Here is a 27027-nt window from a genome sequence, read left to right as displayed (position 1 = left end):
TATCATGTTGCACTTAACTTGACAGCATTTCTCTGACTGTAAGACCTCACTTGGCTTGGCCAAAAATGAAAAACATGACCTAGAAGGACAAATGAAGCATTTCCTAATTCATACCAAGATCTACACATATTTAAAAAACACATGCAAAGCAGCCATTTACTGGCCCTGATCATCAGGTCCAGCTGAACTGTGCTTGGCACAGGACCTGGGGGAGGGAGAAGCTCTATGCCAACTTTGTGCTCCCTGACTCACGAGGCTGCTGATGAGGGGGGCGGGTGAGGTTGGGCCTCTGCTCTAAGGTACATTATGCTGTCACTGACAGCAGCCAGAACCAGTTGCTTCGGAGGCAGATACACAAAATCCTGCAGTAGCCAGCTATGGGATAACCTGCGCACAGGAAAGATTTTGCCCCCTAACCCATACTGGTAAAAGATTGGTTTATGCCCTGAAGCATGAGGAACTATACAGCCCTTCTAAAGTGCACTTATTTTTTTCAGTATTCCATTATGTCTGATACACATTAGTACAAGCCACATTCTTTGGACAAATCTACTTCACAGATGCCATCGTTTTTAACTGACGTATTACCTCCAGCTGACACCATGGCTCATGGATGGAAATAGGGACCTTACAATATATTTTTAATGCTACCCTGTTGGCAAGTTTCAGCCAAGTAAAAGAAATGCATTAGCTATTACATTTTTGATGCCGTTGTTCTGCTCTGTGAAATTAATTTCGATCCTGTCATGTTGTCTTTAAAACCTCAGCATCACATTTTGTTTTATTGCTTAGCAGAGAGTTCTGGATTTCTGTGAGGTAAGCACAAAAAGGGAAGCCAGGAGCTCTGTTCTTGACCAGCTCCTTGATTTGCTATTTATATGCTTTCTCAGTGCTAACTACTTTACTCCAATGATTGTTCTCATTCTAGTTTGAGATTTCTTACTTTACATTTTATGACTCTGAGGTTCATAGTCTATGATGCTACATCTACTTTACAGCAGACCAGGGGACCAGATCCCAGACTATACCTCTGACCCTTTGCACTGCTCCAGCAGCACAAAGGGGATGGACAACTGCTCTAATATGGGAGATAAGGATTCCCTGGATGTAGGGGAATCTCCAAGCGGCATAAAACTAGCATAAGTGGTGCTATACCTAGCCTCCGCTTCCCTTTCCTCTCACAGCGCTCTGGCAATCTCTGTTTGGTGAAGGGGAATGTAAGCTGGCATATTTTACAGCAGCCCTGAGTCTCCCTGTTTAGTCCCACAGTCAGGGAAGTGGAAAGGATTCTCTTGCCACTACTCAGGCCCTGGACCAAGCAGAACTCAGTTGGCCATGGAGATCTGACCCTTTCTGTTTATAATTGAGACGTGAATAATCATACTGCTCCTTGACAGGCAAAACTCCCCTGAGGTCAATGGGAGTTTTGCCTGCATAAAAGACTGAAGGATCTGGTCCATCTCAGTCACAGCATAACTAAATAATTCCAATAAAACAGTGTGTGTATATACATATATTGCATATAGAGCTAGGAAATAGAGGTGGGATTTATAGAAGTGCTCAGCCTTGGCCTAATTCTAGCTCTGCTTTTCTCCTCCTGAAAAGAGCTCTGTTAAGCTCAAAAACTTATCCCTTCCACCAACTGAAGTTGGTCCAATAAAAGATATTACCCCACCCACCTTGTCTCTCATGGAATACTAGTCATTTTAGCACACTGTGATCATTTCAGGACCAGGAAATTAAGAGGTCAAGATCCAGTGTGTGATTACAAAAGTATCTCATGGCTAGCACTTAAAGTGTCCTGTGAAGAACAGCAACATGACCAGAGGAGAACAGTGTGTCCAGTTCCGAAGCTTTCAAAAGGACAGTGCAACCTCTCAGTCCTCTAGTTGCTGATACCGTTCTGAGAATCTCCAAAATTTCCTCCTTGAACTAAAACCTCATGGGAGGGAGATTAATGTCACAGCCACCAACCTGAATCTGAGCCTGAACAGAATTCTCCTAGAAACACACAAAGGTAAGTGTGAGTGACTGTCCCAGAGCACCCCAAGGATTCGGTGGCCCAGGGAGTGAAATCTGAGACTACCATAGAGCACTAACCCAATCACATCAAAACTAACACAGACTGCTAGGTTTATTTATTTATTTTAAATGAGTATCCCTGTGACATGTTCCAGAAAAAAGCACAGCCCCAAGTTCACGGTAGTAAAATGAAAATGTTAACTCTGTTGTGTAACAACTGAGTGCATGCCCTATGTACAAACAGAAGGAGCGCCTCAAACTAAAAAGAGGATGATGTTTGTTTGCTGAAAATCAAAAGGCCACATCTTTCAGACTGAGGCAGTACCGAACCTGCTGGCTTTTGGATACAGTGCATTACTAAAGCGGTCACATCACTTGAGGTCCTGAGTTACGGAAATGGTAACTGGAACAGTGTATACCCTAGGGACACTGGGTTTTAATTTTGGTACATAGTAAGTCATTTCTCTTAAAGGAAGAATTTTAAAAGATCCCTATAAGACTTTTAGCACCTCATATGCCTAAATTGGCATCATTTCAATGACCTCAGTGGAGCTAGGTCAATTTACATATGGGCTCTGGCCCACATCACTACTCCTTTGAGTGAATAGTGCTGTTCCTTTCCTGGAGTGGGTTCAGGACTTATACAGCAATGGGTGGGAGGTTGCGTCCCTGCAATATTTTGTCTATTATTTAGGGTCTGATTCTGCCATCTTCTCTCATGGTGACTAGTATATTATTCCAAAAGCAGTCAATCCCATTGGCTGAAATGGAACTACTTGCAAGTATGTTACTACTCAATGAAAGGAGGACAAAATCTGTCCCTTAATGAATGAGCTACATTTGTAGAGCACTAATGGGCACTGGAGTTAAACTGGATACAATCTGAAATATAGAGACCAGGACGTGGTGGTGGTTTGGTGAAATAATTCTGGAGCTTTGCAAATATCTTAATTCCAATTGTGCCAGATTTGCTGAAGACACCTCTTGGAGGGGTACTGTGTTTTCATTTGTATATTTCCCATCTTGAAATACATATAGCATTTTAACTCCCTTATATTGTTGAACAAAAAATAAGCAACCATGATTGCCTTGTAAAATATAACTACATAACAGATTTTAGCTTAATTTTAAATTGTACCAAAAATAAAATAAAATTGAAATGGGCTAATTGCCAGGAAAAGTTAACTTTCTGGTACCATTTTGCCCCTATGGTCCATAATTAAGTGACCATATGATGCACTGAAATGGTTTTCATGGTTTATCAATGTACTGTCCTTGACATTTTTACACATCAGAGCTGACTCAGTTGTCTTCTTATAACTGCAGTTATTCTGTTCTTGGATTCATTCACAGAAGACGCTCTTCCCCTGGGAGGGTGTGGTGGAGTTAGAGCTGGCAAACCCACTTTACCACTGCTTTTGTGGTTATTGAAGGCTGGTGCATTAGCAGCTCTTGATATGCCACACAGGCCTGAGTGTGTGATTCCCTTCCCAGAGTTTGAGCTCGTAAGGCTCTTCTGTCCATGATTACTGACCAGTGCAGCACAGGAGGTTAGGCTGCCCTGACTGAGTGAACATTGTGACAGTGGGAAGTTTCCACTGAGCCTCTTCAGTTCCAATACTTGTTCTCTAGCTTGAGTCAAAGCTTCAGTTAGTTCATAGCGTTCCTCACACTCTCTGCGCACCGTTTCCTGGAGAAGAGAGTTCTGCAAATAGAAAGAAACACATACTTTATGAAACACCATCACTCAAAAAGGGATAGATGCTGGGTGCTTACTGAACTCCTCAAACATAGGGTACTGGTGATCAGAGGGTATATATTCATATACAGGGTGAGTTGGTAAATTTATGACTATGCTACAAAAAAAATCAGATACCCAATTTTCTAATTTTTCAGCTGTCTGTTCTACTCCTTTTCTGATTGATGTGTCAAAACCATTCCACTGTAGGTGAAACACAATGAGGCATAACCGGACCTACAGACAAGAGAGGAATTGCTTTAAAATGACTACATGAATCAAATCAGTACTTGGCTCAAAGACTTATGGATGAGTTGGTGTGAACAGTTCAGATGGATAGCAGGAGAGAGATTGTGTTTTCTTGCTAGTAGAATGCTACTACATAGGCACTCGGTGGCTAAAATACAAATTTCATATGTCATATCTCAATCTGCTCCTACTGTTAAAATCGTTCTAAATGTTTTCTATAGCTCTACTTAGTCAAGATATTGGGACATTTCTGTTTTATTTGCAGTTTTTGCATAAGAGCTATTCTAAAAGGTGAAATTGTCAAATACCAATTTATGAAAGTTATTGAGGAATAATATGGTGGAACATTTCATCTGCTGAAGCAGTAAAACACTTCAAGAAAGTTTATTTTGTACAGTGAGTGGTTAGAAAATGCTTTTTTTTTCATATTTGACCTTTTTTTAAGAACAGAGAACTACAGTTTGTCACCTTTATATTATTTTCAAGCGTGACAGAATTAATGAATTTTTATATGAGGCTCAGCAATTTGACCCATCAGTTCTGATATTTACTGTGTCATTCCAAAGCCAGTGACCTCTGGCTGCACAAAGTCTTAGATTTGGATTGAGTGAAACGGCAATCCACTGGCCTCAAAACACCATCACTACACAATTTGCTTTCATTCTCACTGTAAGGAAAGGAGAACAAGCAGAAGTATCCCTGAATTACAATCACAAACCTCTCCCCATCTCCCACCCAGGGAGAGGAGAAGGGGATGCTTGTTCTTGGGACAGAAGGAAAAGACAAGGAGAAAGGGAAGGAAAGAGAAAGAAATAAGGAGATGAAGAATGATTAAAGTACTTCTCGTGTCACCATCCAATCACCCAAAAATGGGGTGTTCATAGAATTGCAGCAGAGGGAAGGGAAAGAGAGATGAAGCGAGAAGTAAAGGGAGGAGAGAATGGAAAAAAGGGGAGGGGACAAGAATAGAGGACTAGGCATGGGGCAAAAAGAAAGGTCAGTATGCCACCACTTAAAGACTTGTACATAGTGCAGCAGTATAAAGAGGTGAGGAAAAGCAAAGAAAAGGGAGAAGAGGAAGAAGAATCCTATGCTGTAAATAATCAGATTTAAGTGAGTGCAGCTGAATGGAGCAAGGGACTTCAGGCATAACGGCTTGGAGAAAAGGTGAGATGACTGACATTATGAGGGAAAAAATGGAAGAAACAGAGCTAAAGATATGGTCAATGTTGGGCTCAGTCATTCTGAGGATTAAAGGGACTTTCATTAGCTAAAACAAACTCACGGCAATACAATCAATTTGTTAAAAAATAAATTTCAAGAATAAAGGAGGTAATCGAAGATTTAAAGGCTGAGATAGCAAACATATCATCAAGGATGAAAGGTTGGCTACCCTGAAATGGCATAAAATGGGAAATAATCAAGAAAGTTTCAAACTTGGCAGAAAACAGACCACCAAGCTACAAATACAAGATGTTGCAATGTTCCAGCTCTACTCCTTCAGGCCCCATTTTCTCAGAAGCAAAAATGACCACTTGAGTTGCAGAATTTGATAAAGGCTTAAGAGTAGGTCTAGACTCCAAAGTGGGGTGCGCAAGAGGATCCTTGAGGGTGCACGGCAGGAGGAGCGTTTTTTTTTTTTTTTTTGCTTCGTCAGTTCGGGGGTCCGAGCGCCTTTTTTTTTTTTTTTTTTTTTTGCGCTTTGGCAAAAATGGTAGAGCCGGCGCGGCAGGGCGTGCATGCTCAAAAATTTTTTACTGATAGGGGTGCGCGATCATAAAAGTTTAGAGACCACTGGTCTAGACAGTGAAAAGTGCCTGCAAAGCAGGCGCAGTAAGCCAAGCTTTCCACCTCAACATGCCTGGCTTCACCTGAGTATCATTCACAAAAGAAAAGCAAAAAAAAAGTCTACACTGCAATAAAAAAAACCTATGGGCTGCGAGACTCAGAGCCCGGGTGAATTGACTTGGGCTCTTGGGGCTCAGGCTGTGGGACTACAAATTGCAGTGCAGACGTTTGGGATTGGGTTGGAGCCTGGGCTCTGAAACCCTGTGAGGAGGGAAGGTTTTCTCAGCTGAGGCTCCAGCCCAACCCCAAATATTTACACTGCAATTTTTAGCCCCAAAGCTCAAGCCCTGCAAACCAGAGTCAGCTGACCCAAGCTACCCTTAGCCATGCCGCAGGTCTTTTATTGCAGTGTAGATGCACCCAAAAGAGACTGCTTGCAGGGAATGCATCCCTATTGTGTCTAGGGTTTCATCAGACAGAAGACATATTGGACAGAAAAAGAAGAAATATTTGGAATTGTTTGATGCAACAGAGGCATGGCTGTCTGCATATTGCATTATTCAAGCTGGTTGCATCATTCATTGTGAAAAAATTATCCAAAAAGCTAGCTTTTTTTCCTGCATGCAAAATAGTTGTGAACTGATTTCTGTGAATCATTTTACACACTCCCATATCCATGGTGTACAAGTACAATTTTTTTCTAATTTATTATCTCAAATATGAATAAGATTGCTAGATGGAATATTATTATAATGTTTAAAGTGCTTGTAATAGTTCATATTTTCTATTTTGAAAAAATCCAGGATTCCTTTAAATTATACCTGCATATCTCTAGAGTGTTGTTAAACATGAGGTTGAAAGAGAGGTGCCTTCAAGAACCTGAAAAGGATGAGTATCCTTGTAATAATGCACTACTCGCAGAGCATGCCTAACAGGGGTTTTCACACTAATTATTCAAAATGTGTTAATAAAATTTGCTTTTCATTTGACTTACAGATTATTCATTTTAAAGACTTTTAAAATTAACACACTAGAGTTGATGATTTTATTTTATTCTAAAAGTCTGCACTTTTTTTAGCTTGATCTAAGTTGCACATTTGTAGCATGATAATAGAACAGTACACACATACCTAATACTAAATGTAGCAGGGAATGTCTTTGGTTAAGTTCCTACCTCCTCTTGAGCCTGACTCAAATTCTGAATCAGCTCTGCTTGCTCCTGGGTTAATTTTTCCAGTTCATCTGACTTCTCTTTAATTTCTTTCCTCATGTCCTCTGATAATGAATCACTGTTGTTCTGTTCCTTCTTCCGCTGAAGTTCAAGCTTAGTAACCAGCCTTTTAAGGCTTCGCATTTCTTCTTCCTTATCTTCATCTTTCTCTGTAAGTTTGATCTGGGCTTCCTGAAGCTGGTTTTTAAGAATTCCCACTTCCATCCTTAGGCTGTTGATGGCACTGGATATTAATTCAGGTATCTGTATGATAAATCTTACATTAGTTCACATGCAATGGATTTCTTTGGTTATGTAGAATTTAATACCAGACAAAAGGAGCTTTGCAGGTGAATAAGAAAGTGAAAATGTACAGGTTCTAGGAGGTATAAATGAACAATACCACTACTTTGGACTTAGAGAATACCCTTCAAGGATGTCAAAGTGCTTTAAAAATGTAAGAAAACTCAGGCACAGAGAGATTAAGTGATTTACTTAAAGTCAAATAGTGAAACTGTGCTAGAAATGGGAAAAAGTCTTCTGATTTCTAAACTCAACTTCAACTTCTAGAGCACGTAGATAGTCTTCTTTTAAAAATAATATACAGATACCATGTAAATAAAATGTTTTATTTTCAACTGTTTAAAAAACTGGCTTAACATAATGAATTTGAAATAAACATAATAAAAATCCCTTTCCTGATTCTCCAAATGTCTCAAGGGACATCTAAACCTTTTGGAAAACTACCATATATACTCATTCATAAGCCAAATTTTTTTAGTAAAAAAGGGAAGCACCAGAGAAGGGGGTCTGCTTATGAACGAGTATAGAGAGGGAGAGGTGGAACACAGCCCCTCCCCCCAACACAGGGAGCAAGGAGAGGCAGCACAGCCAGCAGAGACAGAAGGGAAGAGGCAAGGCCAGAGACTCTCTGCTTCTGGGTTATAAACGAACCGGCTTATGATCGAGTATATACGGTATTTTCAGTTTTTATATGAATTTTGGAAAATTCAGATTTGGATAAATAAAATTCAGATAACTGGTGGTTTAGCCTGGCTAGAAAAACACCTGAAAACAGAAAGGAATAGAAAATTGTATTGAATGAAAAAAATTAACATAGGGAGAACTAATGGACTCAGTACTTGGCTTTGTCCAATAAGCACTAAACTCAGCTGAGGGAGAAACCACTGGGGATAGCTCTATGCCAGCCCAGTATAGTTCAGAGTAGTCTCAGGGCTTTGATTTTACTTTTAATTAAATAAATTGTGTAAGACATATAGTTTGATTAAAAAAAATTCAGCCCATTGTATGACATTGTAAGGAAAATCAACATGTCAAAAAACTGTAGCTAGGAGAAATCTGGGTCTGAGTAAATGCAAAAATATCTGCCCTATAATACCTTTAATTGAAATAGCTATATGCAAAGTGAGTTTGCGCTGTTCCATTTCAAATAATACAAAATGTACTGTATATACTAAAACAGGGAGAAAGTGTAATGACACGCTAGTAACCTATCTAGATAAAGAAACACAATCTAAAGGGATTAGGTCCCCCCACACACTCCTTTTTGTCTTCAAGGTATATTATCTACTACCAATTTCCTTTCAATTGCTCCAAACCTTCATCTGTAGTTCGTCTTGAGCTTTCTGATATTTTGCTATTAATTCTTGGTGCTTTTGTCTTTCAATGTCTAGTTCCATTCTGGCGTCTTCCTTGAGCCTGAAAATCTCTTCTGTGTGTCGTGCTTGGTGTTTAGCTAGAGCAATTTCCATCTAGATAAGAAAACACACTGTTTTTTAAATAAAATATACCAAGTTATCTCACAGCAGTTTCACACTGAGAACGTTCTTAGTGAATATAAGGTTTAACAGACTCAAATGGTGTGAAATTCAAATTCAATTCAGATACGCTTCCAAAGTTTGGATGCTTACCCAATATATATCTGAATGATTGGAAACAGTAGTCTGTAAAACTGGCAGTGATACCAGCTCTTAACTTCCACTGACTTCACAACAATCTGAGGGAATTCAGCTCCCCAAGGGTGACAGAGCATTTTGCAGGATCAGGCCTCCAGATTGGCAAACTAATGAGAAATTCCCACAAAATACTGACACTACTTTTTCTGGCCCTAGACAGAAATCAGAATGATATCAACATGTCCATCCCCTGTAGACAGAGTATCATTTACTTTGCATTAAGTATACATTTGGATTTTTGGGAATATGCATAGCTATATACTGTAGGGGCTCATGTACTATAACAACTACACATTTTTACAAAGTAAATAAGTTAGAAACTACAAAGTCTTCCTTATCTAAATGGCTCATCAAGACTATCAATAACCCAATCCCTAATTTCACACACATTATCCTAAATAATCCCCTTCTCAAAAGTCTGGGAAAACAGATAGGCCTTGCATTATGCTCTTAAGATCAGCAGACTGGGGAAAGTCAATTCCTCAGCTGAAGCCATTTTGCCACCAGCCTCTTCAGATTAAAACCCAAGAAGCCATTAGCTTGAGAACCTCAGCCCATCTCACCTGCCATGGTATCACATAGGGAGAGAAGCACTCTTTCACACAGCTGTAACCCTGGTGTAACAGGTTAAAAACAATTTCTTGAATTACATATGAAAGTGAATCATAAGTGAGTAATGATGTTGCAGCACAGGTCTAATTTGCTCCCTGAAAAAAAGCACCACTGAACAAATGGCTGTCATATTCTGCACTATCTGATATTTCCTAGTGGGTTGGGGATTTGTTGAATAATCCTTCTAACTGTAATGAGATGAAATGAAGTGTGGAGGACGGGCACAGAGGTGGTTGGACCAAACTATTACTTTTCCTTTCTGGGGAAAAAAAAAAAAAAAAAGAATAACTCCTGTGCTAATGCTAGATTATATAATCCTTAGAGGGTTAACAAGGACTATTTTGCCAGCAAGGCTTGCACCTGCAGGTAAACCTCTGCTCATTATATTATTATTTTTTAAAGTTGAAAACCAATACACGTCACAAAAACCCAGTTACTTACCTGTGCAGTAACTGTTCTTCAAAATGTGTTGTGCACATATGCATTTCACTGTAGGTGTATGTCTGCCCAATGAACTCTCAAACAGCAACTTTTGCTAGCAGTGCCAGCAAGAGGTGCATGTACCCCCAACTGTCCTTGTGCACTGAGTCAAAGATATAAAAGGGTCTGGCCGCTGTCTCTCTCTGGCCATGTGAAGGAACAGAATATAGAATCTGAAGTAGCAGGGAAAGTGGGAGAGTCATGGAATGTCTATGTGCACAACATACCTCAAGTACAACAGTTACTGTACCGACAAGTAACCATTTTTTCTCCTTCAAGTGATTGTGCACATATACATTCTACTGTGAGGTGACTCATCAGCAGTTTCCGGACAGGGGGTGGGACTTCACATTATTTGAAGAGCGACTAACACTGACTGGCCGAAGTTGACCTCATCTTAGGAAGTCTGAGTAATAGAGTAGCGTCTGGAGAAGGTTTGTACGCACAACCATGTTACTGCTTTGCAAATGTCCACTACAGGGGTTTTGCTCAAAAAGGCCGAAGAAGTAGAATGAGCCCTAAAGGATTGGGCTGTTATCCTGGGTGGAGGATATACCTTTGCCAGCTTAAGTGTAGCAAAGCTCGATAGTCAGAAATCCAACAGGAAATACACTGGTCTGTAACAGGTTGTCCTTTAATCCTCTCAGCACAGGATACAAAGAGTTTGGGAGAGGATCTGAAAGACTTTGTGCAGTACAAGTAAAGTGCCACAGCCCTTTGGACATCCAATTTATGAAGCTTTTCTTCAGCCTTGGAAGAATGAGGCTTTGCAAAGATCATTGGAAGATGAATAGTCTGGTTGAGGTGCAATGATGAAAGCACTTTAGGCATAAACTTAGCATGCAGACTAAGAGAGACCTTGTCTTTGTGGAATATGTGAAAGGAGAATCAGCTAAAATACACCTCTACCCCGATAATAACGCGACCCGATATAACACGAATTCGGATATAACGCGGTAAAGCAGCGCTCCAGGGGGGCAGGGCTGCGCACTCTGGCAGATCAAAGCAAGTTTGATGTAACACGGTTTCACCTATAACGCAGTAAGATTTTTTGGCTCCTGAGGACAGCGTTATATCGGGATAGAGGTGTAGCTCTGACATCCTCCTTGCAGAGGTAACTGCTATCAGAAACACTATTTCATTGATAACAGTGGAAAAAATGTTGTTGCCAAAGGTTCAAAGGGAATTCCATCAACCAAGACAATACTACATTCAGGTCCCATAAAAATGCTGGCTCAGATACAGGAAAGTACAAGGGAATTCGCTCCTTTAAAAATCTGGATACCAAGGGCGTGAAAAGATAGAATACCCATTCACTGGTGGGTCTACTGCAGAGATGGATGCTAGATGGACTCTCAGAATGGACAGAGAGACCAGAGGATTTCAGCTGTAACAGACGGTATAGTATATATCTAGTCTCTGTGCTGTTTGGTGATAATTGGGGAGATTCCACCCAGACTGAAAACCTTTTCCATTTTGCTGCATGTGTGGCTCTGATAGAATCCTTTCTGCTGCTCACCAAAATAGCCTAGACATCTCAGGAACAAACTCTCTCCTCATTGTTCAACCAGAGATCATCAATGCTGTGAGGTGCAGAGATTGTAGTTTGGGGTGCACTGACTTGCCTTATGTAACTGTGCCTTTTTGGGTCACAACTGAGAATGCCAAATTCAGGACAAACTGCTAAGAAACAGGGCAAACTCAGAGAGCCCAATTGACATCAAGTTAATGTAAATATTAATGTTTTTCATAGTGTCGAATCTTGGCATTTAGCCATGAAAGCAATACGGTAGCGTGCCTCAGTTTCCCTTCTTATACAACATATTAGGTCTGCAATGTCTTTTCTCCTGTGTAAAGTTTCAAGACTAGTTACAGGCACTAACTGTGAAATATCAAGTATCACGGGGTAGCGATGTTAGTCTGTATCCACAAAAACAATGAGAGCTTATGCCCAAATATACCTGTTAGTCTTTAAGGTGCCACTGGACTCCTTGTTATTTTTGTGAAATATTAGTATCACAAGGCCTTTTAACATAAAGAGTGTTCTTATGTATCACTCTTAACATGTCCAGGGGTTTTTCCAAAAGATTAGGCACATTGTACATTTTTACAGTTCTTGGTACACCTCTACCCAGATGTAACATGACCCAATATAACACAAATTCGGATATAACGCGGTAAAGCAGCTCTTGGGGGGGGCGGGGCTGTGCACTCTGGCAGATCAAAGCAAGTTCGATATAACGCGGTTTCACCTATAATGTGGTAAGATTTTTGGCTCCCGAGGACAGCGTTATATCGGGGTAGAGGTGTATTAGCAATACATTAGTCACAATAATTAACATTAGCTTAATATTAACAAACTCATTACAAGTGTACATTTACAATCAGTTTTGTCATGCCATGCCTTCTGCTCAATACCACTGGAGCTTTAGCATTTTAGGGTTAACCTCTGGCTTTTATTTGTAAAGTTTAGTTTTTCCCCTTCCTCCCTGTTCTGGAGGGTCAAAATCTGAGCTCTTTTAGGTAACAGAACCCATTGGTTGGCCGGGTGTGTCCTCTTTGCTCAGGGCTATGGGCAAGTCTTTCTCCCCCCAATCAGTCAGGTAATTTGGATCAAACACAGACACTAGCCTGTTTACCAGTTTTCAGATTCTTAATCAATTAGAAGGCTGGACTCTGTCTTAAAGAGATTTTCACTAGCATGTTAGACTTAAGGTTCTTTTGTCCTTCCATTACCAACCTCTGCGTCCACATGGAATCATATGTTGAGTCCACTAAGAGACTACAAGACATATCCAAAGTGTCTAGAGATGAGAGTTTGCCTGCCATCCTCTGTATTCTCATAGGCATGGGAACTAAGGGTGTGGGGGGTGCTGCAGCACCCCCAATTTTTGTGCGGGGTCCCGTCCGCCACCCCGGGCCAGGGTCCCGGCCCTGCTGGCCTGGTGTCTGGGAAAGGTGGACTACAGAAAGGGAGGGAGGTGAACTGGATGACATATCCCTTCTTTACGGTGTTGAGCACTGACTTGTCCAAAGTATCTCTATCCATGCACCGTAAAAAGAGAGGGAGGTGAGATACGGTTAGTGTAGTCCTCAACTCAAATGTCAAAATGACTGCTTCAAAACCGACAAGATCTGGTGAAAAGGGCCTACTATAAATTATGCTGATTGGCGATGTCTGAGAGGCTTAGATCTCCTAGATACACCCTGAGGTCTCAGCTCATAGAACAATCTGTATTGAGTTTGAGGCTTGAACTGTTGTCTGTCCTCCTGTGGTCAGGTTCAGAAGAGCAACGCATAGTCTTTTCCAGGAGTTGCATCTTAAGGTGAAGATCCCTCTGTTTCTTCATCCTTGTTGGGAAAAAGGTACAAGTAGCACATATGTCCCTCACCTAAGCAAATTAGACAGCTTTAATACCTATCACTAACAGGGATCAGGACCCTGTACATAGCATATTGCTTGAACCCTGAGAATTTTTGCATAGTTCTCTGTTCTGGGATTTTTCTAACTACCTAGCCTAGCTAAATATATTATACGAACACTAAACCCAACTACAATATACAAATAAGATAAAAATCTCTTCTCTAAAGGTTGGCTACTCAAAGCTGAAGAGCAATGGGTAGCTACAACTCTCGTTATGGGTGAACTGAGAGGGAAGCGGATGCCATGCCCCTTTATACTCTTGGCTCAATGCATGAGGACAGTGGGGGCACATGCTCTGCCAGCTGGTACTAGAGTGCACTGTGCACACATACTCCTACACTGGAACATATGTATACAATCATTTGGAGGAAAATGAGGCTTTTACTGTATTACCAATATGCCACGCACTGAACATTAAAAATACAGAATACTTATGTTTTCTTTCTTACACATACATTTTATTATTCAGCCTGTCCCACTCAGCTTTGCCAATGAATAATAATTTACCATAGAAACACACACACATATACATATACATATCTATCTCTTGTGTGTGCAAGCTCAGAACTTTCTGGACAGTAGTGTCCATTGAGGCTGCATGAGCACCCCTATGTATGTCCTTAAGTGTCTCCACTTTCACTAAATCAAGAATCTTTTGCAAGTCTCTGAAATATTGGGAATGAGGATGGGTTAAGAATGCGAACCTATGCAGGTAATCATCCCAAAGAACCGCAGTTACTATGGTATGGAGTCATCATTTCTTCTCTGGACATTGCTTGCATGGGTCCCCACTGAAGATAATTAACAAGCAGTCTCGTTTTCCCCACTCTTCAGATCACCTTTAAATTATAATCATAAATAATCAGAGATACAACACCCCATTGAAATGAAGGAGGCAGCTTACATCTCTCTCAGAGCTGTTGATTCATTCTGTCTGCAGATGTAAGAGGAGACCCTTGCACTGGTGGTCTGCATTCAGAATAACTTCACAGCCAAAGCACCTCAATCCAAAATTAGGCACCTAAACAAGTGGCCTGATTTACAGAGGTGCTGAGCAGCCACACCTCTCAGTTATTCCATAGGAGGTCCAGCTGTGGCAGAACTTCTTAGAATCAGGCCACTTATTTAGCTGCTTAAGTTTGAAAATTTGTTCATAATTTCTTTAAATGTAAGTTTGGATTCTGAAGGATGATTTGGATATACCCAAATCTGTGACAAATACCCTAAATCTGTGCACTAGCATGGTCTTTCTGCACAGCATAGTTCTAATGGACCGTCTTGCAATTTGTTAAATGATTATAAATATTATATTAAACATACACAGTAGTATGTTAACTTATTAATCTTAAAAAATTGCATAACTTATCAGCTTTCCAGACTGACTTTGCTATAATTATCTAATTTCAGGAGCTAAATATCTATCAAAAACCACTAAACACTTTTTTGGGGAAGATGATGTATATGGTCCTCTTTTCTAACAAAAAAACTCAATCAATGTTTTAATCTTTTTTAACCACATTGTTAAAAATTCTGTTATTGACCACGAAACTCATATCCAGAGCTAGGCTGGAGTCAGTATATATATATATATATATATATAACCCCGAAAATGGAATTTTATATTATTATAAAGTCATGAGACAGCTTTAAATGTGGCACTACAGATGTATCAAAAACTATCTTCTAGTTTATTAAATCTTAGAAATAAGAGTTTTAGGATTCAATGTATAGAAAATCACAACTATTAATTATAGCAGGTTTATCCTAGAATCAAGCCTGCTGTAGAAGTTTACTTGATTAGATATTGAAATGACAATTGACAGTATTATACTCTTAGAAATAATTTTGATGATTAAAAATGAATCTTAATTTACATTTTTCACATCTAAGGAACAGTTGAAATTAACTAATATCCATAATAATGAGTAAACTGGCAATTGTTTTTCAAAGTTCTTGTTCTAGTTGCATAACAACTACTGAGTCTCTAATTATTTGTGTACTCAAAAGCAATTAAATACCAAATAATTTAAACAACAAATTTTTGAAAGTTTTTTTTTTATTTAAGTTTCTGAAGTTTGTTCAAACATGTGGATTTAAAGGATTTTTTTTTTTTTAAAAAAGAACACTTTATGCCTATACAATGGCACAATGACGCTAGAAAAAGATGACAATGTCACATTAGTTATTCTTTCGTCTGATGAGAGCATTTTAAGAGCACTTGACGTTCACCATATATTAATGGCTATGTTAGAAAAGATATAATTGCTCTCTTATTTGTACTAGTCTTTTATCTAGTTTTTATGTCAAGCTGCAAACAGATTCTGATTATGCAAACTGTGTGACCTCATACTAAAATTATATCCTGTACTAGTGAAGTTAAGACATTTTAAGAGAGACATAACAGATTATTAATAGCCCAAAAACTTTGTTGAGACTAAACAGAGTTCACAAATACAGCTCACATATTGAACCAAAAAACGAATTGTAGTTACAAAAAGGTTTAAGGCTTGAGTCAGAAAATTCCAAGTTATTGTTCAACATTGTCCCTCCTTCTCACTTGATCTCTTAATTCATTGTGACAATTCTTTGCCTGGAATACCTTTCTGTGTGTGTGTAAAGGTGTGCTGGTCAGAAAATGGACTGGATATTTACAGGGGCTTAAGATAGTTAGGAATCCAAATCCCATTGAAATTCAGTTCTCTTCACCCCTTTGAAAATTCCAGTCATGGTCTCCAGTTCTCCATTGCCTCATGATCTGGGTCAGGGTTACAAAAGGTTATATGCTAGCACCAGGGCATGGTACAATATCCACTGACTCCAGAGACTATTGCGAGAGAAGGGATGGTGAAGTAAGATTAGGGCAAGCATGTGAAGAGTATTACAGTTTGTGAATTAGACTGCAATGCTGGTCTGACTCTGCATGGGTAGCTTAGTATATTATAACACATACAGATCTTCTGCATGGGGAGAAGATAAAATCTAATTGACTGAACATGATATTTTTGAATGATATAAAGAACACTTACAAATACCCTTTTGTAAATGTTGTACTTGATTGAGGTATGTGTATATTTTAAAAAATCAGCTGGAAATACTCCCCCCAGTCTGGATCTATATACCAAGTACATATTTATTTAAAAAGGACTGAAAAATCTTGTCCAAGGATTATAATAAATACTGATGAACGGAAATGAAACTAGCACTAGTGCAAACATTTAAAATAAGTACATGAAATGAAGGCATTTTGTTGGTAAAAATTCCTGTGAACTTTTGTAGTTACAACTTCAAGTTGTGCGCTAAATTGGTTGTGTTTCATACCATGATATTTTTTCAAGATTACCTAAACAGTTTAGCCTACCCCATGTGTTCAAGAGGATAAGCAAAGGCTAATTTATACTTTTTCCTCACAGCTGTCAGAGGCGGAGAAAAGAAAATACACTCCCAAAAGGTACTATGGAAGTCTTCCTTCCCAGTAAGACAACATTAAGTAAGAAGGCAAGAATCCTGCAGAGGTGAGTACTGTCTCAAAGAACCTGTTGGAGTATTGATGGGTATAGAGGGCCATGATGCGGACTTATGGATGCTTATCTGAACCAAACTTTAAAACTTCTGAAGTTTCCCCACACCTAGTTTTTAATGCATTTTTCCAGTGTTGAGGCTGCCTTAATATGTATTTTATATGCTGTTTTGCAATGAGGAAGCTGTTTTATTGAGTGTTTTATATATATGTAGGGAGGCTGATTTATTGCATGCCCTACAGGTAGTCTCACTATGCTGGGATATGCATGTTTGTTTATGTATTTTAACTGCTTTTTTAGTCTTTCAAGCAGGCCACGAGGAAAGTATTATTTCAATTGGGATCTCACATTTGAATGCGGGTAAACTTGGAAAATGTGAAAGTTGTATTTGGCTGATACCTATATAACATTCACCTAGCCATGTGTAGGTAGAAGCAGACTATTTTCCCCCTTTCTTTTTCATTTCTATTTCTTTAGTTTTATATACTCCACATACAGTATGGTCTGTAACTGAACTATGATTTATTCTCTGAATTGTCAGCGGTACCCACCTTATCTGCTGCTGCTCCTGTCTGATATTATTTTATTAAGGTTTCAATTCCTATTCTTAAGTCCCATGGCTCTCTTTGTGGGGAACACAAGTAGTGTCAGTAATGCTAGGACTATACATAAACTCTGGGAAGGGATCCAGCTTGTGGATTGTGTTAGAAGAGGTCCTTAATTATTTCCCCATCCTGCTGTAGTCCATACATCACATGAACCTACTGGCTATTTGCATAGGCAGTTCTCTTCTCTTGGTGCAGCACAGGTTTGGGGAGCATAAGTAGAGTTGAATACACCTCTTTGTGTGTGCCCTTGAGTTACTTTCACAATGACATAGCTCATATACATGTCCCAGAACCATGACTAATCTCTTTCCCACAGAGAGAGAGAGAGAGAGAGAGAGTGTGTGTGTGTGTGTGTGGGGGGGGGGCATACTTCAGAAAGCCTGTTCCTCTGCCAAGACAATTTATCCCCAGACTTACCCAGAGCAATCAGTTCTACCTGCCCCATTCTGCTAACTATCCTTTTCCTCATATGCAATCTTCACTTCACTTTTCTCCTTAACTCTATCAAAAAGTGTGTGTGTGTGTGTTTAACAAGATTCTTATTCTGCCTCACACCTTCTCTTTCCCTCACAAAAGAGAAGTGTCAAAGCTGGTCACTATCCTACTAACACTCAAAAATAAGAAAAAAGAAATATGTGAAACTGGCTTTTCACACTTCTGTATAATTCAATGAATAGAATAACCAATGCCATGCCATTTCATGGAAAAGTTCAACTGCAGGAGGCTGAAATCACTTGAAATGTAAGAGAGACAGTTCTTACAGTAAATGTCACCAAAAGAAGTCCTTACTTTCACACATCTCTACTCTGCAGGGGCAGCAAGTATAAAATAACAGCAGCATCAGCAGCGGATGACTATTTGGCAGAGATGGCAAAGGACACTTTTAAAGACGCAGACACCAATAGAAACAGAAATAGAATCAGTAATAGAACCTTCTTCTGGACTCCTGTGTTAAGGAATTATTCTTAGCTCTGTGCCCATCACTTCAGGATTTCCCTCTCTTATTTCCTTTAAGGTAAACCTTTAAACTGAAAATAAGTGTCACTATTGCCAGCCCTGACTCTATAGATGACATAACTAGTTTTGGGGTCCATTTTTCTCTCCATGCATGTGCATAACTTGCAATTATATATTAATGGGAGTTATGGACACATATTAAGAGGACAATAAACTCTATACTTCAAAAACAGAATTCAGAAAGGGAATATAAGGTTTCAACAGTCATCATCACTTCATTGTTCTATTGCCCCAAGCAATGAGCATGATGTTAAACTATCTGGTACTCATTTTCAATTGTATGGTAAGAATTCAGTTGAATGTGTTTGGTTTTTTTGGCATCTCTACTTATTTGCTGTGAATAAATACATAAAAAGGTGCAACAATCTGGTTTTGTCAAGCTCCAGAATTAACATATCATATATCACAATATGCTAAATAAAACAGTCCATTTGGTTAGTTGTTATTGGGCTTACAGTTATGCATGGATGGGTTGATAGGCAAAAACTTTTGTTTGTCTGGATATTATTTCTTTTTATAGTTTTCTTTGGACTATTAAAATATATTGGTATTGGATGCAGCTATACCCAGGTGTAGGGAAGGGCATTTTCTCTCCACTTTGCCAACAATGGTCAACCTCATTTACCAATGAAATGCTGCAAAATTAACATTATGATCATAGCAAAATCTTTTGCATTCAGCCTTTAATCTCTGTCTAGGGATTACCCACTTAAAAACTTTGTATAAAGAATACTATAGACATGCTTGGACTGGCGAAGTTAAATCTGGCTCTGTACACAGTTTCTTGACAAGTGACTAGGACTAAAGAAAACAATAAAAACAGTACCAACTAGAAATACAATATCACCTTTTCCCTCCAGTTATCTTCATTCAGAAGCTTCTGTCTTAATGCTTCCTGCAGCTGCTCTGTTTTGTTCTGATGAGAAATCTGCATCAACTCCCTAGAAACCACAAAAACCTGTAACTCAAAGGTATTCTGCCTGGATGAATTTTCTTGCTGTTAAACCCTTTGCAGCAGGGACCATCTTTTACTCTGTGTTTTTTGGTACATAATACAACAGGGCCCTTCAATCCTGACTGGGGCCTCCAGGCATTATAGTAATAATTACTTATATAATACTGTTGTAGCTCTGTCATCTACTTTTTTTTAAACACACAATACTATATCTGCGTACAGTTCCATATATCCGCATATAAAGTGCAAATATTTTAATATTTTCTCAAGTTGATTCTCACATAACTTTATGTGACTGTAACAGATATAATAATAAAAACAAAGGCAGTTACAGTTAGTTGAACTCAAAACATTACTGCAATAATTACAATACTACAACAAGTTTTGAATCAGCATCACTGAGTAGTGCTGAGTAAATTCATAACTAACTTAGCTAATATTTAACTAAAAGGAAAAATATTCTTAAATGATGCCAGTAACTAATGTGTAATACAGTTGGTAAAAAATGGTTACTAACCTTTCCGTAACTGTTGTTCTTCGAGATGTGTTATGTCCATTCCCACATTAGGTGTGCGCACGATAGGTGGAGGGCCTTGAGGCTCGGGTGGAGCTGTGATCTTGCGAGATCAGGTCCAGGAGGGGAGAGAATGGCAACAGGGCCACTACTGACACGTCCAACAACATGCAGAACCAGTGCTGACGCCGCCATGCGGGGACTATAAGAATAACCCTTGCTTTGTCCTGCTTGACTTTCAGCAGGACCTTGTGCACAAGAAGAATGGGGGGGAAACACACAGAACAAGTGCTTTGTCCATGGGAGTAGGAAGACATCTGTGAGCAAGCCTGGGCTGCGACCATGTAGCGAGCAAAACTGCTGACATTTCCTGTTCTGTGTGGTTGCAAACAGCTCTACAAGGGTAAACCCCCACCTCTGGAAGATGGACTTGGCTACATTGGGGCGAAGGGACCAGTTGTGATAAGAAGAGAAAGATCTGCCGAGGTTATCTGCCAGAGTGTTCTGGGCTCCCGAAAGGTGAGCAGCTTTGAGGTGGATGAAATGCTCAGCACAGAAATTCCACAAGAGAATGGCTTCTTGACACAAGATGGATAAGTGCACTCCTCCCTGCCTGTTGATACAAAACAAGGCTGCTGTGTTGTCCGTAAGTACTCACACAACCTTTCCTGCAATCTGGGGTAGAAACACCTGGTATACTAGGCAGACAGTTCTGAGCTCTCTGACTTTTATATGCAAGGAGAGCTCCTTCTGGGACCATAGGCCTTGAGTCTTGAGGTGTTCCAGGTGAGCCCCCCAACCTAGATCAGATGCATCTGAGATTAGGGCTACTGATGGCTGCGAAATGACAAAGGGAATACCTCCACCAGTCAAGAGAGGCACGGATTGGGGCAGGAATTGTAAGCACTGAGACCAAATGCTGATGGCTCCGCAAGTACACCGAGGCCAGCCAAGCTTGAAGGGGTCTGAGACACAGTCTTGCAAGCTGCACCATGTAAGTGTATGCGGCCATGTGACTAAAAGTTAGATGCAGAAATGGGCTGTCATGACAAGGTGGGCCTTGACCTGCAATATCAGCATCAATATTATCAGGAAGCAAGCCTCTGGAAGGAATTGGTGGCCCAGGTAAAACTAAGCACTGCACCAATAAACTCTATCCTCTGAATGAGTATGAGAGTTGACTTCCGCTTGTTTATCAATCGGCTCAGGACTCAGGAGGTAGCTTGGACTAGAACGATGCTGGCTCTTACCTGGGCCTCGGACCGGCCCTTAATCAGCCAGTCATCGAGGTAAGAATAGACTTGTATACCTCACCTTTTGCCACCATCACCATGCATTTTGTGAAACCTTGAGGGGCTGCTGTCAGGCCAAAAGGGAGGACAGTGAATTGGTAGTGGGTCTGGTTCATGATGAACCTTAGGAACCATCTATGGCCCTGGAAAATGGAGATGTGGAAATAGGCATCTTTCAAGTCGAGTGTGGCATACCAGTCCCCTAGATCCAGGGAGGGGGATAATGGAGGTGAGGGAGACCATGCAGAACTTCAGTTTCTTGAGATAACTGTTGAGGCAACGCAGGTCGAGGATGGGTCGGAGACCCCCTCTGGCCTTCAGGATTACGAAATAACAGGAGTAAAATCCTTTCCCTCTCAAGTTCTAAGCCACCTCCTTCATAGCCCTTACCCAAAGAAGGGTTTGCACCTCCTAGACTAGAAGATGCTCATGAGAAGGGTTCCTGAAGAGGGATGGGGATGGGAGGTGGGATGGCAGGTGGAAGAAAACTGAAGGGTATAACCGCTCTCCGCCATACTGAACACCCAATGGTCTGAGGTAATGAGAGACCATGCTGGGCTGAAGTAGGAGAGTCAGTCTGAAAAAAAAAATGGGGGCAGGATCCTGTACAGGAACGGAAATAATGCCCATGAGTGTCCCTTCAAAAGTTCTGCTTGAGGCCTCCTGGACATCCCTGCAGGCCCAGTAGTGGGACCGAGGTGAAAGAGGGTAGTTGCCTGAGCTTACAACCCCGGCTTTGTTTCTTAAATGGATCTTGATGTGGTGGAAGAACCAAGAAGCAGACCAGTTGCTGAGGTCTGAAGTTCTTCCTTGAAAGTTTAGGGGCAAAGAGGCTGTAGCGGGGCAGAAACTCCGCTCTTGTGAAAGGGTTAAAAGCCAGTCCTTGGAGAGGGCTGGGGCTGAGAGCTAGGAAGAAAAGGCTGATTTGGGAAGTAGCCACAGCTGGGGCCACGCCCCAATCAGCCACTTCTGGTCCTTTTAAAGGGCTGTGATAGCCAGGAGCTCAAAGAGAGTCTCTCTCTAGCTGTGGAGAGAGATGGGCCTGGCTGCCTGGGAGCTGAGTAGGGTACCTAGAGTGGAGCAGGTCCAAACCCCCCTTTCCAGTGATGAGTGGTTTATGGAATGCAGTCCGCCCCAGTGACTGGGGGCTAGATGGTGACTGGCAGTAGCCACTGAGGTGAGGTGGGGATAGAGGGTTGGGGGCTCCCCGGCGTAGGGAGACCCAAAGTGTGGGGACACTGCCAGGAGGCAGCACCCCAAAATAAAGGGGCACTAGGGTCTGGGAGGGACACGGGGGTCTGCAGCAGGCGAAACACTGGCTTAAGAGGGCACTCCAAAGGCTGGAAAAGCTAATTCCCGGGACAACCAGCAGGAGCCGCTGCGCCGGTGAGTTGTCACATCGCTACAGAGGCCTAGGAACTTGAGGGTGGCCCTAGAATCCTTCAGCCATGGAATTTTGCATCTGTCTGTTCCAAGAAAAGGTAAGTCCCTCAAACGGAAGATCCTGAATAGTCTTCTAAAACTCAGGTGTTAGGCCTGAGGGTTGGAGCCAAGAGCACCTTCGCATGATTATTGTCCATGCCATCATTCTAGCAGCTGTGTCAGCTGCTTCCAGGGAAGCCTGGAGGGAGACCTTGGCTATAGTCTCTCCTTCCTCCATCAGAGCAGAGAATTCCTGTCTGGATTCTTGGGCAGTTAGTCCTTGAATTTAGACATGGAGTCCCAGATGTTATAATCGTACCTCCCAAGCATGCTGCTGGTTGGAGATATGGAGCTGTAATCCAACAGGAGAATAAATGTTTCTACCAAACAGGCCCAGCTTCTTTGAGTCCTTCAACTTGGCGGTTGCAACCTTCAATCTTTGCCCGTCTCTTTCGTTGGCTGCTGGGACCAGATGTGTCCGGGGGGGGGGAGGGCGGGGGGGAGAGGATGGGAAAAAAAGTACTCATACCCCTTGGAGGGAACAAAGTACTTTCTCTCTGCTCTTTTTGAAGTGGNTAATCCAACAGGAGAATAAATGTTTCTACCAAACAGGCCCAGCTTCTTTGAGTCCTTCAACTTGGCGGTTGCAACCTTCAATCTTTGCCCGTCTCTTTCGTTGGCTGCTGGGACCAGATGTGTCCGGGGGGGGGGGGGGGGGGGGGGGGAGGAGAGGATGGGAATATAGGTACTCATACCCATTGGAGGGAACAAAGTACTTTCTCTCTGCTCTTTTTGAAGTGGGTGGCAGAGAGGACAGGGTCTGCCATATGGATCTGACTGGAGCCATAACAGCCTCATTGAGGGTATGGCCACTTTTGATGGGCGCTCCACAGCCAAGAGGTCGATCAGGCTGTCGGAGGATTCTTTAAGCATATCCATTTCCAGCACTAGGTTAGAAGCTACCCTTTTCAATAGCTCCTGGTGAGCAGTAAAGTCACCCTGAGGTACCCCAGCCACTCAAACCTGACAACTTCATCTGGGGAGGAGGAAGAGGAAGCATGCACTGGCAGGAGGTCTTCCTCCTCTTCTTCTGCACTGACCACATCATGTAGCCCCAAATCCTGAGTATTGATACCAGAGTCCGAGTTGGGTGCCGGATGGAGCAGCAGAGGGGCCCTTCTCTTGGACGCCACTATGTATGAACGGCTGAAAGGCAGTCCCTGTAGGGGGGAAACCTCAGATTCCAAAAAGGCCATTGGACCTGCATAGGCCACTGCTCACTGGGCCAAGTGCTTAGAGGGGCAACTGCACCAGGATATGATGGAGCATAAGCTGGATTCTGGGACTGGCCCCTTGGCTGGATGCACAACTCCATCTCCAACTCCAATGACAAGTCGGCTTGCGGAGCCCAAGGGGGTGGTACCCCTCACTTCCACCAGCCGGTGGTAAGAATCCAGGAAATGGTGCCAGAGCAGGGAAACATTTGCTGACATCAGCAGGATTGATTTTCCTCTGGTCGGTAACCGAAGGACCTGGTGCTTGATTGGAGCTCAGGGCAACATGCTCCTTTCTGCTCGACATACTCACCGATGCCAGATCTTGCCCCGCCTGAGTCAGTGGTACTGGGAGTGCCATCAGATCCCTGGCTGCTGAGAACGCCTCTGGGGTGGATGCTCCATGATCCCGATGGCTCCACGATGTCCCTCCTGGTGTCGGCAGTTGGTCCTCCACCAGACTCAGAGGCACCTGCGAGCAAGGCAGAGTCGACGGTGCCACTTGTGGGGCAGGGGCGGAGGAGTGACTTGCTGCAGGTCGCACCCCATTGCACTCCCCATGCTTGTCCTTCCTCAGATCTGGGGAATTCTCAGACCGTTGCTTTTTGTGCTTCTTCCTTGGCATCGGTGAAGAGGAATGGTGCTGAGAGACATGCGCCTCCGGAAGAGCACTCCACACTGATGCCGAGGCATTTGGTGCCGAGTCCAACCAGCTTGGCTCTGATGCTGGTCTGAGTGCAACTTCCATTAGGATGGACCTTAGCCTAGCCACACTGTCCTCCTTCGTACAAGGCTAGGAATGTCAGCAGATCTGGCAATGCTCTCGCACTTTAAGCTTCTCCCAGATACTTCAGACTGCCTGTGAGTGACCTGCACTCTACCATGTGCTTGCCAAAGGAGGCACAGGGTTTGAAGCCTGGAGACCGGGGCATGCCCAGCCCCGGGGTGAAGGATTTTCCTCTAAACAATGTGAGGGTCCAACTATTTACCCTACTACTAATGGAAATAAACTGAAGGGAGCAAAATTGGAAAGGAAGGTGGGAATAACAGGAACCACTGATGAATGCCTTGCTGAGGCAAGGGAAGCTGTTTCAGCGATTGTCACAGGTGGTAAGAAGGAACTGAGAAGGTGCGGGGTCAGCCAGGCCCCTTATATCTGCACATGAGCGTGTGGCACCAGATGGCGCTACAGCCGGCCCAACGGATACCACCAACGGAAAAATTTCTGGCAACTGTGCACAAAGCATGCACACACCTAACATGGAATGGACCTGAGCAAGCACTCGAAGAAGAACTGCCAGATTTGTATGCAGAAACTTCTGATCCAGCAGAACCTTTTAAATCCAAACTCCTGGAATCTGAAAACAGGTTATACCTCTCAGTGTACATCAACAGCATGAAAAACTCCCTGTCTTGTTCAAAAGCCTTTTGTCTGAATAAATTCCACCTATTCCATTCCAGTCAGATAAACAGGGTTCTTGTGACCTATTATGTCTTTGGCCCTGGAAGTTTATTACCAGAACAGTTTTAAATGTTATTTCTATTGGGGATGGATAATCCTGTGATTAAAGCATAGGAATAAGCATCAGGAGCTGTGGATTCATATAGATTAAGGCCAAAATGGACCATTATACCAGGTAGTCTGACCTCCTGCATATCTCTAGACAGTGGCTCTCAATCTTTCCAAACTACTGTACCCCTTTCAGGAGTCTGATTTGTCTTGCATACCCCCAAGTTACATCTCACTTAAAAATGACTTGCTTACAAAATCAGAAATAAAAGTACAGAAGTGTCGCAGCACACTATTACTGAACAACTGAATACGTCTCATTTTTACCATAATTATAAATCAATTGGAATAGAAATATTGTACTTCCATTTCAGTGTACAGTATATAGAGCAGTATAAACAAGTCATTGTCTGTATGAAATTTTAGTTTGTACTGACTTCGCTAGTGCTTTTTATGTACCTGTTGTAAAACAAGGCAAATATCTAGATGAGTTGATGTACCCCATAGAAGACCTCTGCGTACTCCCAGGGGTGCGCATACCCCTGGTTGAGAACCACTGTCTTAGGCTATTAAATTTCACGCAGTTACCACTATACTGAGCCTAATAATGTGTGTTTGGCTAAAGCATATTTTCCAGAAAAGCATCCAATTTTGATCTGAAGACATCAAGAGATGGAGAATCCACCACTTTCCTTGGTAGTTTGTTCCAGTGGTTATCACCCTTACTGTGGAAAACTGAATCTGTTTCTAGCGTTGCTCAATTTTTCAAAAGCGGCTTATAATTCTGTGTCTCAATTTTTGGGAGTCCATCTTTAGTCACCTTGGAGCTGATCTTTCAATATGCTGAACACTACTTCTCAAAGACCCTAATTCAAGAAAGCACTTAAGCCCATGTTTAAGTCCTCCCTATTCATGGTTTCACTTTAGAGCAGGGGAGGGCAAACTTTTTGGCCCGAGGGCCACATCGGGGTTGTGCAACTGTTTGGAGGGCCAGGTAGGGAAGGATGTGACGCCCCAAACAGTCTGGCCCCCGCCCCCTATCTGCCCTCTCCCACTTCCCACCCCGACTGCCCCCCTCAGAACTCCCAACCCATCCAACCCCACCCTGCTCTTTCTCCCCTGACTGCCCCCTCCCGGGGACCCCACTCCCTATCCAACCCCCGTGTCCCCTGACTGCCCCAAACCCTATCCACACACCCCACCCCCGACAGCCCCTACGGGACTCCCACCCCCTATCCAACTGCCCTCTGCTCCTCGTCCCCTGACCACCCCCTCCCAGGACCACCCGCCCCTAACTACCCCCCGGGATCCCACCCCCTTATCCAACCCCCCTGCTCCCTGTCCCCTGACTGCCCTCCTGACCCCTATCCACATCCCCACCCCCTGACAGGCCCCCCAAGACTCCCACTCCCAACCCT

The 27027-nt window shown here is 42.2% G+C and overlaps 1 protein-coding gene across 1 annotated transcript in view; it reads right to left on the bottom strand.

The window, feature by feature from the left end:
• Positions 1-2137: 2137 nt before the first annotated feature.
• The window catches only part of LEKR1 (leucine, glutamate and lysine rich 1), a 121264-nt gene continuing 96374 nt past the window's right edge, over positions 2138-27027 (bottom strand). Inside the window, exons 9-12 of the mRNA XM_034780529.1 lie at positions 19490-19583; positions 8627-8779; positions 6972-7271; positions 2138-3727 (exon numbers count right to left, since the gene is read on the bottom strand). Of these exons, the coding sequence (XP_034636420.1) occupies positions 3314-3727; positions 6972-7271; positions 8627-8779; positions 19490-19583 (961 nt within the window). The 3' untranslated portion in view covers positions 2138-3313. The remainder of the gene's footprint in view (positions 3728-6971; positions 7272-8626; positions 8780-19489; positions 19584-27027) is intronic.

The sequence above is a fragment of the Trachemys scripta genome, chromosome 9 (assembly GCF_013100865.1).
Source record: "Trachemys scripta elegans isolate TJP31775 chromosome 9, CAS_Tse_1.0, whole genome shotgun sequence".
Taxonomy (NCBI): Eukaryota; Metazoa; Chordata; order Testudines; family Emydidae; genus Trachemys; species Trachemys scripta.
This window is presented reverse-complemented; position numbering and strand designations above follow the sequence as displayed.